Genomic DNA, 17239 nt, shown 5'->3' on the forward strand with positions numbered 1-17239 from the left:
CCACACTTCACAACGTCATTCATTTATCAAACATGTCTGTGAATTATGTTACTATGGAAACAACATGCAGTAACCAAGGAACATTGACGGTGGTGCATGGGCGCAAACGCACCAATGTTAGTATTTAACTTTTTCTTTGATCTGAGTTATGCTGAACATAAGTCTTGATAAATGCTATGAGAATTCATGATTTGCACGTGTATGTATGTGTGTGAAGCAACCAGGGATGATCTGGTCTAACTCTGGAGCCACAGCCACCTTAAAATATAATAATATATGTTCCATATAATAAAACCTGTTAGTTGAAATCTTTAAGCAGATATTTCGTTTGTTGCCCAGCCTCCAATTAAATGTCGTGCTGTGAACTTTGCTGTTATTTACCCATTTCCTCACTTGTCCACACCTCACCTTCCCTGATTTCTTATTACTGATTGGCTCCTGTGTTACTTTGTCTCTTAATTAAAATCACCTATACAGCAGATTGCTTAAGGAACTCCCCTTTTATTAAGTCTCAGCAATGGGTGTGTGAGTTTGTTGTTTATTATTAGTTAGATTAACTAATAACCTTACTTATCATTAAATTACTGACCAAAAGTCTAGTCTTTTTTGTGTCTTTTTAAGAGTTAGTAATTAATGTGTGTCTTTTCCCTATAGTTAAAACTGCTTTTCTTTTAAAAGTAAAAATAAATGTAAAACACAGAAGCAGTATTGTTGGCTGTATTTATATGTATTCTGATACATGATAATAAACCAGTTCCTGTGAAATAGCTAATAACTTTTTGGTTTGAGTAGTCTGGGTCACAATAAAGTATACATATATATTTTAACAGTTAGATTTTAAGACCAGTGATTTACAAAACAAACATCTAGCTATTTATACGAACTAACTACTGGAAAACGATGACATTTTGAATCTTCACGATTAAGATAAAAAACAATTACATGCTGTATATGCCACTATATTTGCACAGTTTAGTGATTAGTCAGTTTGTCACACTTGGATCTTTTTCCATTTCAAATTCTTACTGAAAAGATGTTTTTCTTTAAACTTGAGCCCTTAAAAGTTATGTTGCATTTATTTCAATTCGCAGTTAATGAAGACTATCTTCCTTTAGATAAGGATGGTGGCTGTTTGTTAGTGATGGATGACTGAGTGTATTTTTCTTTCCTATATAATAAGTAATTTAGAGAAAGTGCTACCTGTTAGGTTCCTTCCTGTAGAGCCATGTGTAACAGGAGGAAACTTTGCAATTATATCGCACTTTGATTGAGCCTTGGGGGATTCAATAGATAGCTTAATTTAGCAATTATAATTTAATCATTCGGTTGCATTATTTTACTAAGGTCTCCAAGTGTTGTGTTGATGTTACACTTAATGATCACTTTCTTTATTGGAAACAAGCTTTGCTGTACCTTAGTTCTGTGTGCAGTTGCCTGCCTGTACCCTGCGACACCTTGTTAACTGAGACAGAAAATTATTTATGTCTTATTTGTATTTATTTATTTATTTTACCAGGGTTTCAGTCATGACTCAGGCTATCATCTCGCCCACCTTCAGTAACAAAATTAGGATATGGTCTTGAGAACACACGTTATTTTCATCTAGCCTGACATATGACGAACTGACGAGTTATAGTCAGTTTAAGCTTCTGAAAAGGGGCCATGGCGTGTGTTTGTGATTCATAACTTTTCAGTTTCTCCTTGATGAAAAACAAACATTGTGCGTTTGATGTAATGAAGCAGATACGTGGCCACCAAAAGTTGTTTTGTCTTAAAGGAAAAACTTTTGAATCATTGATATTAACCACATGGCTCTGGTCATGAGCAGATGCGGCCACTGCAGCCAGAATCAATTAGCAGAAGCTTTGGTCCCTCATTCTGATGGAAAATTTGATATATCCAGATAACAAGATAATTAAGTTTTGATTTTGATGCTGCTGGAGTCGAAATAGCTGCTCCACACCTTCATGTGGACATTTTGGCGATATTTGGTACAAATCTGGGCATGCATTGAATTCTCCTGTCCTTGTTAAACTGTTAAAACCCCATTTCCTGGATTGCCTTGTTTACCAAGCTCAAACGAAGGAGAGAAATCATATTTCTGGTGTTTCGAGCACAGATGAGCTACAGTAACAAAGATGATTAGATTTTTTAGGAGAGATCCTCATGAAGCTGAAGATGAGTCCAGCACTGATTAGTGTCTCTCTCTTTATTTATTTTTTATCTTTTTGCTGGAAATTAATTTGCGTGTTAGGTGCATATGCATGTTATGAATAATATCTCTGTGAGACTGGAGATAGAGTAATTTTTTATATTTTTGCATATGTTTTTTAAAGAGTTTAAAGCTCTGCGCCTCGGTTTTTCATCTTTTTGCTTATGTAAATATCTTTATATAAAGGTTATGTGTGTGCATATACAGGATTATTGCAGTCTCATTCCTCTTCTGGCCCTCACCCTTTTTAAACAACACTTCATCTTTCTCTGGGAATCCCTCCATCCATCTATTTGCTCTCCATCAATCTTTCTATCTTTTCTTCCATCCATATCTCGCTCTCACCCTCTAAGCACTCAGGGTGGAGGGAGAGATGGAAAGTTACAGAGAGAGAGAGAGAGAGAGATACAGAGAGAGAGATGATCCTGTCTTTTTCAACCTCCTCCTTATTCCATCAAGCATACATCTAGCCTCAAAACTCAACAATAACACATCCATCACACACACACACATAAGGCACACGCACAGACGCAGAGCAAGGCGAGCAGTGCCGAGTCATCTTCTGTTATGACAGAAAAAGCAAATAAAGTTTTATTCCTAATGCAATAAGAAACCTTTATAAGACAAAAAGAATATGCTATCGTCCCGAACTTGTGGAAATCTGATCAGTGTGACCATTTTCCCCTTAGATTTAATGTAGACTCCTATGTTAATGACCCATGTTACTACATTGATCAATAGAACGGTTCAGTAGCCTGACTTTTGAAAACTCTGCTTGTGTGCACTTGAGCATGTGTGCCCGCCTCAATTACATATATGTAAAAAAGCATAAATATAGAAGATAAATAAAAGAAGGTCCATGAACCTGAGAGGTGTTTGAGGAGCTTTCAGTAATATTTTACATTAACAGGTGGGTTGGTTTGCTCAGTTGACACAGAGACGTTATATAATGTGACACGGAAGAAGTTCATGTGCTGATGAAGGACTCAAGATTTTGACTGAATTGCATAGGTACTTGTAGACTATATGAATATAGACAATATCATCTCAGTTTTTGTGCTCGACACCCTTTAAGGGCCCACAGTTGTGCTCATTGTGTAGCTCTCTGGCTATGAAAATAGAACGTTTATGAGAATTCAACCAACACAGAAACCACAAAGGCGCTCTATTGTGCAGCTTGCCAGAAAAAACAATCACATGTCACCCAGTGGTGGTGACCCGATGCATAGTTCAAATACTAAGTTTGAAAAGTTGGCTTGAAAAAGTCAAGAAATATGGATGTTCACCACAAAGAGGAAAATGTACAAGGAAAAAGATAAAGTTCAAAGAATGAACAACAAGATACCCTGACCGTGGCTGGAGTTGATAGTGTTCATGGTTTTTCAAACTATGTTTCACACAATTATAAAAAAAAGTGTTTTGTGTATCTGGATTTCTGTCTTTTCCTCAGCAAGGGATAGGCTAAAGTACCAGCAAAAGCACATATTTTTGCAGTATTTCTCATGTTTTTCATAGTAAATGTAACAATAGCTATGCTCTACCCCCCCCCCCCCCCCCCCAAAAGTATCCATAACTCAAAATGTCGAGTTATTAACTCAGAATTTCAACTTATTTTCTCGAAATTTTGACTTATTAACTTGACATTTTGAGAAAAGTAACTCAAAATTTCGAGTTAGCTCTGCCAATCAGTAATATACGTGGAATGCGCACTCAAAACCGGATAGCAACAAATTGGCACTTTCGAGAGTACGTTTGCTGATAGTAACGCCATGTGATTCAGCTAATAACACAAGGATCTCATCATTTGTGAAGCCACGCTGAAAATAATCAGCAATTTGTGCATTCATGACTGGCTGTAATACTAGTAGCTTAGCTCTAGCATTTGTAGCTGAGGGCTTCAGCTTCCGGCTAACAAGGAGATGATGTGATTCACGTAGATTACTGATTGGAAACTCTAACTCAAAATCTCAAGTTATCAACTCAAAATTTTGAGTAAGTCAAAATTAAAGTATGTCAAAATTTTGAGCAACTTTTGTCAAAATTTCGTATTAATAAGTCGAAATTTCGAGAAAGATAACTCGAAATTTTGAGTTATGGATACTTTTTTTTGTGGCAGAAACGGACTTCCATAATATCAACCTTTAATAGTAGCAAAACATCAAGGGTTTAGGACATTGACAACTCCTTGGGCAATGACACTGCCCAGCTTTCCCTAGATATACTTATGCATTTTGACAGTATTAAAATTTAGAGCCAGTATGGCAATAAATCCTGGGAGACTTCTGGTTAACAGAGCATAGATGGAAGAGGATAGAGAGGCCAACAGACAGACAGAAAGACAGACAAGTAGGTTGCCATGGTTATCAGAGCAGAGAGAAATGGTGGAAGGTGATGAACCTTCGTAGGTGTGTGTATGTGAGAGGCATCCATGGACCCGTAGGCAGACAATCATTGTGTCCTTGTCATTCAGTGAATCTGAAATGTGAACCCTCGTCTTTATCCAGCGCTCTCTGTTTCTCTGTTATCTCACCTTATTGTTCAACATAAAAGGCATGAGAGAAAAAAACTTATCACCATCTGAAGTCACAGTCGGACACATGATCAGATCTAACCAAGAATTTTGATGTTCCTGTAACAGCCAGCAACCCATAAAATTCCCCAAAGTAAAGATCATTCAAATGTCCTCGTGTTATTTCTTTAAAGCTGGAATGTTTTTCTTCTCTGCAACATGAAAAATGAAATGTAAGGGTTGTTGGGTTAAGATTAAGTTCATGTGGTGAGGGTCGACTGCTTGAATGTAGCACGGTGCAAGGTCTCAGAGCCTCTGCCCACAGTGCTGAGTTCTTTTCGTTCACTCATTGAAAAAGTTCTGTTTCCTATTAGAGCTGTGTAGGTTGGATTTATGCTTGAATAATTTCCTGTTAATAACTCACATTGTTTTACTTCATTCGCTGTTCATTGCATGCCACCTGCCACCAATGAGACAATCAGCCTCCTTGCTGTTTCACTTTGTTTATAGACAGATTGTTTTAGAACTTCTTGAAGCTTTTTAGACGTTCTCCACTGATTTGCTTGTGATTTTTTTTTCTGAAAATCTCTCTTTGTTCTTAGTTAGCAATTTGGTTTTTTTTGTTGTTTTTTTTAAATTTCTTTGTATTGTTTACCACACTGACTCAGGGGTGTACTACAAAGTTAATGGATTAGCAGCTATGTAGATCATAGAGTCAAAGCTTTTTTTAATGGCTCTCTTTTTACCTGTCTAAATCACTGTGGTAACTTATACTGCAGCACCTGGTTTATAGCAGATTACATAACATACAAAGTTATAGTTTAAAATTGGCTTGAAGTACCACGATTTCGCTAATTATTTTACTTTCATTATTTGCATGCGTTAAGTGTGATGTAGATTCTACGAAGGGCCACGAAGGAAGCCCAGCTGTAACATTTCAAAAGTTCTAGCTTTGCATTGACATTGCATTGGAATGTTTTTATATTTGATTCTAAGTTGCTGCTAATTCTCTTTCCCACAATTACAGCTACTAGAACCCAAAGTAGAAAATTAATCAGCTATATTTGTTTGCTGGTCATTAAAAAATGTAATTCATCAATATTGGTGATCTGAGGATTTTCTTGTTTCCTTTATTTAGACTATAAGATGGTAACTTTTAATTTTTATCTGTATTTTATGTTCTTTATAGATTTCTATAAAAATAAATAAAGTTTATTATTTCTGTCAACTTCTTATCATCATTATCTGATAATGTCTGTGGCTGGAGTAGGGACACTCATAGGGATCATTTTATGTGGAAAAGAAGAGTCATGAGTCTAATGAAATCTGGCTCCGATGGCCTGCGTATGACCTCTTAAGAGCAGTTCACAGCAAAATGACCACAACATGTACACCGAACCTAAATTTGATGACAGGCTGATGAGATGAAAATGGTACTTCTGTCTAATTATAAGACTTATCCAATTCAGGAAGATAGATTACCCAGAGAGGAGCCAACGCCAGTCACTTGTTGGATTTGAACCCAGGACAGTACCAATCACTGTAGCATCAGTGAATTTAATCTGACCACCAGTATTTCCCAGCTTGCTTGAAAGACAAAGCCAGTACAGTTAGACACGGAAAAAAATGAAGTTCTCTTTTGAGACCACGTGTGAATCTGTAAATAAGACATGAAGAAGTGAAAAGCTAAGGGTATTAGCTGTCTCCAATCAAGCTGAAAATTCCACAGTCTCCCACACACACTTGTATCTAGAGACTCTTCCAGGTTGTGAATCAAAACCCCAGGAATAAGTAGGATGTTGGCTTGATTTCCTGGCAGTTATAAACCGTGTGGACAAGAACCATAAAAATATGTTCATGAAGACATTTTTTATTTATTTTATTTTTATTTATTTTTTTATTGTGCAGTAAGACCTTAAACTAAGTTTTATACTCGGGTCTTGGTTGTCTATGTTGACCACAAAAGAATGCAATCTCTTTTTTCTTCCTTACCTCTGTGGTATAGGGTTAGGGGTTGCTTTTTTTTTTTAGAGCTTTATCTCTTCCCTGTTGCCAGTGTTCAAACTGAGAATAAGTGAACAAAAGAGGGCTTTTGAAGGAGTTCAGACTGCTCTCCACTGACTGTGTTCTTTGTTGACCAAATATCAGAATAATCTTGAGGCATCAAAAAAGAAATCTCAGAAATTCACAAAGAATCACAGTGAATAGATTAAATTGAAAAGATTTTGATAGCAAATCTATAAAAGTGGCTGCATTATCATTCCATGGTTCAGAGAGAGACAAAGAGGAGTTGCACTTAGACTGTGTGAGTTGAGATTTAGGCATTTGTGATTGTGGGGCTATTTGTTTGAACACTTTGTTGAATAAGCGTAGGAAAATGAATTTATATTAAGTACAGCAACATAAATCGCAACAAATAAAGCATAAAAAATATATGTGGTGTATTAATGCATGATTCTGTTTTATTTCAAGCCGGCATATTTCCCCCAAAAGGTGCAGCTCGTGCACATCCTATCTTTGTTGGAAGGATTCAGGGGAATTACTCGTGGAAAAAAAAATCCTGGGGAAGTCTGCACATGCCTCCCGTAGCTTTCCAAACAATCACAATTTTTACATGAATCGTTTTAAATGCTTTGCTCTGACTGCAGCTACAAATAAGCACAGTGGGTAGCTGCCTAGAATGGTCATTTTGGCTAACTGCATAGGGATCTACATCTGGGTCACCTCACCTGCTGGCTGACTTCAGTGGTTATTTTGACGGCAGTTATGTTCGAAATCAAACGGTGTGACTGCTCAAACCGCAGAACAGCTGATCAGTGATTTTACCATCATCACACCCCCCAGAAGTTACACATTAAATGACGACTGATTTGGAGAAAAATTGGGCCAGCTCTAAAATTTATTTGGGGCTAAAAGTCTGTATGGTATCCTTGCAAGGTTTCTGTGACTAAAATGCACATTTTCTGTTAAATCAAATGTGTTTTAATACATTACAGCTCAAGGAATTTGATTAACTATAAATATTTTGTGTGCTTCAGTGCTTTAAGGTGAATTAAAACCACTAGAATATGTAATACAGGAGGAATAAATACGGGACTTTGTGTTATTACTCATTGAGAACCTGATTAAAATATCAATCCGTGACATTTCCTTTATTTAATAAAGTCGTAATGGAAGTCTGGGCTTCCTAAGTGGCAGGGGCTTCTCAGATATCATTACTAAAAGCCTGGGAAACACGTGTGCGTGTGATATGTTGTGAGTATTCGTATGAGAATGTGTGCGCATATGTGAGAGAGACTTTGGGTGTCTTAGATGTTTTTCACAGTTCATCTGTCTTGACATCTGGCCAAACAGCTGGACTCATCTGGACAAACACTCACAGACAGTCCACGCTTTTCCAAGTGCTTCTCCTCTCAGACTTCCTTACACTTTTCCTCTCCTTCTTACTCACCCTTGATTTGTTTGTCTCCCATGTGCACAATATGGTACATTTATATTTATCTATTTTCCATTGTGTATACATGCACACGTTCTTTAACTCATTTTCTTAAACTTTAATTGTAATGTCTAGTGTAACATAGTATATGTATGTGTTTATCTGTGCATGATTTCCAGAAAGGAAATGTGAACCATATGTAGGCCATGTTCAGCATTCCAGGACTTCAACAAGCTTGCCATTCATAGTGAACACTCTGTGATCTCTTAGGGACAGCTGATACTGGCCAATGTTCCATCCTTGTACTGCAACATGTAAAATGCAGCTTTTGATATCTTGAATGGAAGTTCTGGTTAAACATTGAACAGTTATAAATCTTGGTTGGTTTTTACATTTTAGCTTTACATGCATAGCAAAATAGTAATTTTGATTTTTTTTAAGAATTGAATTAATGTCTTTTTTTTTGTTTAAAAACTGAGCATAGTGTTATTTCAGGCAGACTATCAGCGGCTCAGCTGATCTCAGTGCCAGCCCACATCAACTGAGGGTTTGGCTGATGTCCTTTTTTGCATCCAACTGTCAAGTCTAATATAGGGTGTGTTATTTAAACTGCCCACAGTTGCTGTGCCTCTGCAAGCCACTTCGCAACTCACTCCAATCCCAGGTCCTCTGTTCAAGCTTTATCTGACTTATCCGTGTCATAGTTGTTTCTGTAGGAGGTCTCTGCTATATTGGTATCCCTCAAAAGCAAGTCATTATATCTCAAAGAAAATTCCAGTAATTTTATGTCAATAGGGAGAGATCACTTGGAAGACTTGAACATGATTTATTGAGATTGAGAAATTAATGTATTTGGTAATTAGACATCATGGCAAAACAGACTTCCAGTGGTGATAGCGACTAATATTCAACGGTATGTTTTTGGTAAAACACATTTGCCATTTCCAACAGTTTTGGTGCACAGTATTGTTCTTTGTTGGAGATTCCCAAAGTGAACTGTCACCGAAGGTTGACAGTACTCTGGCTTCCTGGCTCCATGACATATATGGTCTTGTCTCATTGTATCCACTAGGGAACTTAAATGCATCAGGATGGATTTTCATCAATCCGCTCATATGATATTTTACGTCATTTAAACATTTATCGATTAAATATGTAGATTATTTGAAAACTAACTGAATGATAATAGGTCTTAGGGATGAACAGAGTGGTGTCAGCCTTACATGGATAGATGGAAAAATGTGCTGAATGTGAATAAATATGCTCTATTGGGGAATAAATTGTGGCAGTGAGTGGTATATCATAGTTTGGTCTTCACTTTTATCCTTGATATCTGGCTTGTTGCATTTTCTTTCTGCATAAAACATCTAAGTTTCCTGAATGTCCTTCCTGCTTGAATGAACCTGGTCTCACAAGATTACCATAACAATAAGGTTGAAAACAAAGTCCTGTTAGCACAGTATAACTTTATTAATGGATTCCAAGAATATCCTGGAAAAAAATTTGGAGGATTTTCCATAATGTATGTCCTCTCCTAGTTTACATTCTGTGGCCCCAGCAGTGAAAAATGTCCATGGTCAAAAAATGAAAGTTGCTTGAACAACATAATGCAAATGAACAGTTTTGATACAAAAGTACAAAATTGCTCAAAGTCTGCACAGTGGAAAGCGTGCCCGAAAATATTCTGTCCATGCTTCTTTTATCAAAAGATAAAGTGATTACAGCCATTTCTATCTGTTAATGTTAAATGATGTTAACTGCTTTTGACTGCACTGAAAATACACCCAAATTAAATAGCTCGGATGATGCGAAACCCTTGCCCTCCCCCTCATGTTCCAGGCTAATTACTCATAACCTCAGTACAACAGAAATACAGGCATCATTTTGATTTGAAATACAAAACCTAAATGCAAATCAGGATGTGCTGTTCCTAACAACCCCCCACGGTAGCATTTGGCAATTACCCACCTTTTGACTAAGAAATCCAGCCTGGCCTCATTTGAAGTGCTCTGAACGGACTTTGATGTGTGATTAACGAAGATCTGAATGCATAATAACATAGAACTTGCTTCGAAGTTATCATGTACTGTGTTCTTTTCTTTTTCTTTCTTTTTTTTAGATATGTTAAAAACGAGTAAACTAACTTTTGAAATATTGTAATTTTTTTTATTGGATAGTTGATGTAGGTTTGCTTTTTATTTCACTTTTTTTATTTGTACTAAGATTTAAAAAAAAGTAGAAGGTATATGCAGGCATCAGTACTAATGCATAAAGCTCTTTAACTTTCAAAAGTTGCATCTGTATGCAATTATCCAATTACCCATGTCTGTTTTCTTTCTTTTTTTTTCTTCCCCAGGTCTGTTTCCAGCTGTGTTGAATCTAGCGACTATGGCTAATATAACAACCAATGCTACCTGTGGTTCAACTGGTCCAGAAATGTTCTGCAAGCTTGTGGAACACGTTCCAGGACAGCCTGTTAGAAATGCACAGTGTCAAATCTGCAACCAAAGGAGTGCAAATCCCACGGGTAAGGAAGAGTCACATCCACATGAGACTTATAGTCTTGGTGATTACAACAATTAATCATTCTACATTAGTTAATTAGACTATGATTGGCCAGATGTTAACCAATCATTTTGTCTAAAACGATAATTATAGAACAAAACGAGGAATCAATTGCAACATGACAAGACGACAATACAAAATTAGCCTGCACTCCTTATTCAAATAGTCTACCAGACTGTCATAATACAATGGATCAATAATTCAATTAACCGCTCAGCCAGTCAAATACCCAATCAATTTGTCAGTGAAGCACTCCATCATTAACTAGTATCCAGTGATTAGTCAACAAACAGTTAGTCAGCCATCAGTCAGCCAGTTCATTGTTGGTGTTATTCATTAAATGGAGCCCAACCTTTTCTTTATTTTCTTATTGTATAGTCTTACATTGGCGCATATTCATATAGTGATGGGCCATGGTTTAAATAATAAGGTCAACGTGTATCCATAGTAGCCTAATGCTTAGTCTTTAACGTGCTCTCAACATGAGGTTTTAGAGCTTTGTCTTGTTTTTTTGTTATTTTGAACTTGTGGCTCTTTTTGTCCTTTTGAGCAGATATCTTTAATTACATTTTAAATATATAACATCAAATCACAACAGCAGTTTCCTCAGTGCACTTTATATTGTACGTTAGAGATGCTACAATACTACAAGGAGAACCAGGCTCAGCGGCTATCTGCCACGACACTCCTTAATATGTTCATTGACAGTGTGTTCAGTATGTTCAAAGAACAATTAGCTGTATTTTGGTAGGGTATGTAGATCACTTCTTGGCTGTGTAAAGTGAGTTAAGGGGGTCAACCATCAGGTTGCCCAACATTCACCAGTGACATTCACCAATGGCCCACTGCTTATAAAAGCACTAAAAGAGCAGTTGACAGTTGGTGGATGCAATTTTTGTGTAGAAAACAATATATTGTCTGCAAACACTCACCAACTGCTTGCCAAGTAGTAGTAAAACTGAAAATTGCAACTCAACATATTGGTTTTAGAGACTTGTAACAACTTTAGTTTGAAGGTCAACACTTGGCAAGGATTTACAGACAAGTCGGCATCTTTTTTGCAAACTACGGGTGATTACACCAACCTACTAGTAACCACAGAAATCACAAGGAGCTTTTTGGCGCAGGGCTCTCTTTGTGACTGATTTCAACAGAAAGCTCTAGCATCCACCAGCTGGTCTGGGAATATTTTTTTTTCTAGGGCGTAGCTTCAGTTTTAAAATAAAGTTTATGTCTTCATCTACGGGTAACTTTGTAAGAAAGTATTTACCCTAGGTCAGGGGTCAGCAACCTTTAAGACCCAAAGAGCCATTTGGACCCGGTTTCCACGCAAAAGAAAACACTGGGAGCCGCAAATACTTTTTGACATCGAAAATGAAGATAACACTGTATATATTGTTTTTTACCTTTATGCTTTGTGTGAACAACTAAGGTGTGTTGCTTATGAAATCCATGAAGTGCTACAGAGAAAGTTACATTTTATTTATGTAATTAACACATTTTGAACTCTTAAAGAAATATAACTTTTAAAAAATAATTGGAAAAAAAGCACTATGCTGCTGAAAAAAAAATGAAAAATAGATATTTGCAAAATTCTGCCTAAATATGTATTTTACCAGGTTAAGGTGTGTGGTGGGGTGTGGTCTGCAGTGCCGCTGCAGGGGAGGCGGACGCACCTGAGTGGCACCCGCAATCATGCCTCGCCGCCTTAACGTCTGTGCTCTCTATGCTGTGGTTGGTGTGTCGGGCTGTGAGCTGAAAAGCTACAGACAGCTGTATGTGTACAGCAACCGTGTATGAAAAGTGGTCAATAAAGAGATGCTGAAAAGCATGTTCATGCAAACATCGTCGGGTCTGCCGTGATATGTTTACAATGGGACTTCTGCTCCTGAACCTCTGCGCATATACCATATGCGCACAGCGTCTGCAAATCAGGTCTGTACGAAGTCACTTTCATCTTTACGCAGGACTGTAAGCTGTCATCTGTGAGGTGTGAGCAGAGTTTGTTTTTAACATAGTTCACAATGCACGGCGTTTTGGCGGGTACACCGGCTTCCGCAAGTGTGCTGCTTATTTAGAGCGATGAAAAAATAATAAAATATAATTTTTTTTATATTTCAATATCACAATAATCCTCCAATTTAGAAGTACAAGTTAAAAAAAAAAACTAACAAATTAAATACACTTCAGCGAAATACTTCTAATTTATTTTCCCAAACCATGCCGAGCCGCAGTATAAGGACTAAAGAGCCGCATGCGGCTCCGGAGCCGCAGGTTGCCGACCCCTGCCCTAGGTGAATATTCATTTTCTATATCGTGGTTTTAGTGTTTTGTCCATTCTTTATTTGCTTTCTGTAAAATAATTTTCTTTACTGTGTTCTTCTAATGCCACACAGCAGGGTAGGAAAGAGCAAGATAAGTACAATATCTTTATTTAGTTATAGATCATTTCCATTACTTTTAACTGAAATGTCACAGGTAAGTACCCAGATGACTGACAGGTGCCAGGCAAGCTGAAAAAACATATCTGCTCTTAAAAACCTTCATTAACACACGTATAAGCACCCAAACAATTCTGCATTTGGTGCATAAATAAAATGCTTGATTGTGACCTTTGCTTTATAATAAATTATAGTGGTGATGCATTTTTATCTTCCTGCTCTATTAAAACTGTTCTATAGACTTGTAATAGTACCCAGAAGTAGACTGTGCAAATGCACTGACATTTTTTCTTTTTCAGAAGTGAAATCAAATAATACTAAATGGGAAGGAAATCTATTATTGGCTTTGAACGTCTCAAATGCCAGAGTGGAGAAAAATTGTAGAGTACTACATTTTCACTTTAGAACAATGTAGAATGCAAGATGAAAATACCTGAGATATTTCAAATAAACTGTTTGTGTGTGTGCTTACAGAACATCATCCCATAGAATATGCCATAGATGGAACCAATCGTTGGTGGCAGAGTCCGTCGATAAAGAATGGAATGGAGTACCACTATGTGACGATCACACTGGACTTGAAACAGGTAGAAAACACACATTCATTATGAGTGAAATGCTGTTTGCGTACTTTCACTGCATGCCTCTTTTCTGTTTTATTTATTTATTTGTATTGAACTGGGTTACTTGTCTTTATCAGCTTGCATCATCAAATTTAAGCATTAATTTTCTAAGGTACAAAGTCTTAGAATAACAAACGGGCAGCAGTTTCATTATTCGACAGATTTCTTTAGTGATGACACACGTGCATAATTTGCCAATATAGAAATAATGTCAGCCAGACACCAAAGAACACACACAAGCAAATGTACAACTTTTCCTCATTTTATACCTGATTGTCAGCACCTGGGGTACCAGAGACTAGGAGGTAGGAATCACAAGCCCTGATTTCTGTTTGCAGATACAGACGTAATAAAAGGTGGTTGGGCTCACCTCGAAGTCACTCGCTGGTTGGCAAATCCAAATCATGTTACAAAGCCTTGAGTGTTTTCACCATCACTTTATGTTTTGAAATCAGATGTGACAAGCGAGGAGTGGATGTGAGTGTGAAAATGCATGCTCGTTGGCTAAAGACTTGTCAGTCACAAGTTTTCATCAAATGAACATTTCCTGGATCCTTTCTGATCTGACATTTCAACTCAATCACTCAATTAGTCATTAATTGAGTACAAAAAGCCATCAGGAAGCCTGAGTTTGGGACTGTACCAGAGACTTGTGTAAGACCAGGAGGTACAGATATAGATATTTAAGAACTTCTATATCTGTGTTTGTTTTTAAATACTGTCTAGCTTTATATGTTGGAGAAGTGGAGGCAGGGTGGGATGCTTAAAGATGGCTGGTTTCAGATGCAGCATTAACTAAGGGGCTGCACAAGGGCTGGCATAAGCTTAAAATATTTTTTAACTGTGAATTATTCCTCCATTCTCTGTGAGGTTCATTCATGTCATTTTCATTCTTTAAGGTAAACAACCACATGCTTGTAATTGCAATTACTGCAAGTAAAATCGAAATCCTTATAAAATTAATAATTTACTAATTACTGCCCAACCTTTCATACTTAGCCCAAAACATGCAGCAATAAATACATTGCTGTGACCCAATAATTCAGCTTTGTGACAGGTTTGTGATGTGATATCAAACCGCTTTTTTAAAAAAAACGAATAAAGGGCAAAATCCTCTATATTAAGGGGTATTTAAATATTTACAGATATTTAAAAACTCTTACTAAAAGGAATATATTTCACTAGACATGCATACCTTTTTTTTTTTTTTTTCCGCTCAGTTTACTTTTAGTTTTAGAAGTAATATTTAGCTTTTCCTAAATTGATTTACAAGGAGATCCACAATCTCATCTTTCCGTTAGAATCAGTCGTACTCACACAAATGCCTATTTTAATGAGTCAAATTCTTTTCATTTGCTTTCTGTTTGTGCACATATGATTGGATTCACACCGAGCACAGATGCATTCAGCTGCCAGGTGCTTGATCCATCAAGCTCATCCCTTTTCTGCCACTGTGTTCCTTTTTCATCAGGATGTTGCACGTACAAACACTGTCTTCCCAGAGCTACATTAACACCCTGTGCTGCATGCTGTCATGGTCAGCTTAGCTTGGATTTTATTTTCTGTGCAATTAAAGTGATTACTGCAGTTAGTCATTTAAAGGTGCGGTGTACAAAATGTGTCATTGATGTGTCATCAGGGTTTTAAGCTACACAGAACTGTTTCAGTAGAGCTGGAATTAGTTAAACCAACTTTGCGATTAATCACTTCATAATCTTGTGTGCCACTCTTTAAATATTGGCTTCCATTTTTGACTTGGAAAGCTTGGCAGGAATCTCTGTGATTGAGTGGCTGTGTACTGGCATGGGCTGATTTAGGACATTTAGTTTAGTTTAGAAGTGTGATTAAATAGATAAGACTGCCAGATTGTAATTATATAGATGTTATGAGAATAAAAGTAATTAGAATGGAAGATTTAGTTTATGAGAATCCATGGCTTCATTAAGAGAAGTCAGTCAAAAATTCGTCTAAAAGTTTTTTTAAAAAAGAGATTAATTTTAGATGTCTAATAAAAACACCAATATTCATGAAAAAGCTGAAAACTAACTCGGGTTAACAATTTCTGATTTTCTGATCACTATTTGACTTTATTAAGTATGTTTTTGATGTCGGCGAATCAAAATTCATACTATTATAGGGTTATGTAAAAAAAAATCCAGGTCTAGAAATTGTAACTTGCTCATCCCTTCTGGCTCCTGTTATAGTGGACTGGAAATATGTCTTTAAATTAATTTTAAACCCTCAGCCTTTTTACACATCTAATGCATCCTTTTCTCTTTCTAATCCATGTGATGCGTTCATGGTGCAGATGTAAAGTTGCGGTTGTGATTCTGTCCTAAATTGAAGAACAAAAATTAGAGTTAGTTAAAAGTTGCATACAAATACTTTAGTAGCCTCTACAGTTTAGTAGAGGCTGATTAAAGGTTAGTTCGGAGTTCTGAGGTGAAGTTTATAGTAATGTGCTAAGTTGGACTGATTCTGGACAGACTGTGGCATTCATGGTCAATGTTAGGTTATATTGAGGCCTTTTGTATGTAAGCTGATGATACTGATTAGATTCTGCATTATCTGCTGTCTAAGGATTGGGCTCAACCATGATACCTCATTTAACAGCTCCTGAAATTTAAATCCAGGTAACTAAATCCATAAAGAGAAGTAAACCTCTGCAGCAGTGCAGGTTAGCTTGTCAGAGCCTAAACACAAAGAAAATCTACCAAAAAAGTTATTACATGACTTATTTCTAACTAGTTCTTTAACCTCATGCCGCACTGCTCCACCTTATCTACAAAAGGCAACAAAAGTGTAAAATGGAGCAGCAGAACTGTGGAATAAAAATAAATAATTAAATAAACAAGATAAAGTGAAAAGACAGACACGGAGCAGAGAAATTATGAAAATGATGATGACTGAAAAAAAATCTGTTAATTTAATGGCAGTACATTGCTCCAAAAATAATTGGATCACACGTTTTTCAAATGGAATTTAAAGTTTTTTGTTATAATAAAAATAAAGTAATTTTTATATGGCAACGTCTTGCAGATAATGTTTGTTTCAGTCAAATATATCCGGAGTTAATAAAATGGACTTGGGTTATTCAAATCAGTTAATAGTCTGGTGGTGAGTGCTGTCTTGTGGCTCATTAAAATCAAACTGCTAACTAGCAGTGCTGTGCTCTGTTCATAGAGGATAATTGTCATAACACTAATAGAAATTGCAGTTGGTGGTAGTAGACTTCACTTTTACTTCACAGGTAAACTGGACCCGTTTGACTGACAAAACATAATCAATCATCAAAGAACCGAAAATACAGCAACTAGCTGTTTCCACAACAATAAAACCGTCTTAGTTGCCTTTTTTAAAATTTTAAGATTTCTATTCTAACATAATCCCACACGTTTAAGACAATGATGGATGAAAGTGGATGTAATTGAATGACCCTCACAGTTTAAAGTG

The 17239-nt window shown here is 36.7% G+C and overlaps 1 protein-coding gene across 1 annotated transcript in view; it reads left to right on the plus strand.

Annotated features, from left to right (window-relative positions):
• Positions 1-17239, plus strand: part of lama2 (laminin, alpha 2) — a 222311-nt gene that overhangs the window by 32843 nt on the left and 172229 nt on the right. The window contains exons 2-3 of the mRNA XM_087851825.1: positions 10514-10684; positions 13638-13750. Of these exons, the coding sequence (XP_087707951.1) occupies positions 10514-10684; positions 13638-13750 (284 nt within the window). The remainder of the gene's footprint in view (positions 1-10513; positions 10685-13637; positions 13751-17239) is intronic.

The sequence above is a fragment of the Neolamprologus brichardi genome, chromosome 15, assembly GCF_056152115.1.
Source record: "Neolamprologus brichardi isolate AB-2024 chromosome 15, ASM5615211v1, whole genome shotgun sequence".
Lineage (NCBI taxonomy): Eukaryota > Metazoa > Chordata > Actinopteri > Cichliformes > Cichlidae > Neolamprologus > Neolamprologus brichardi.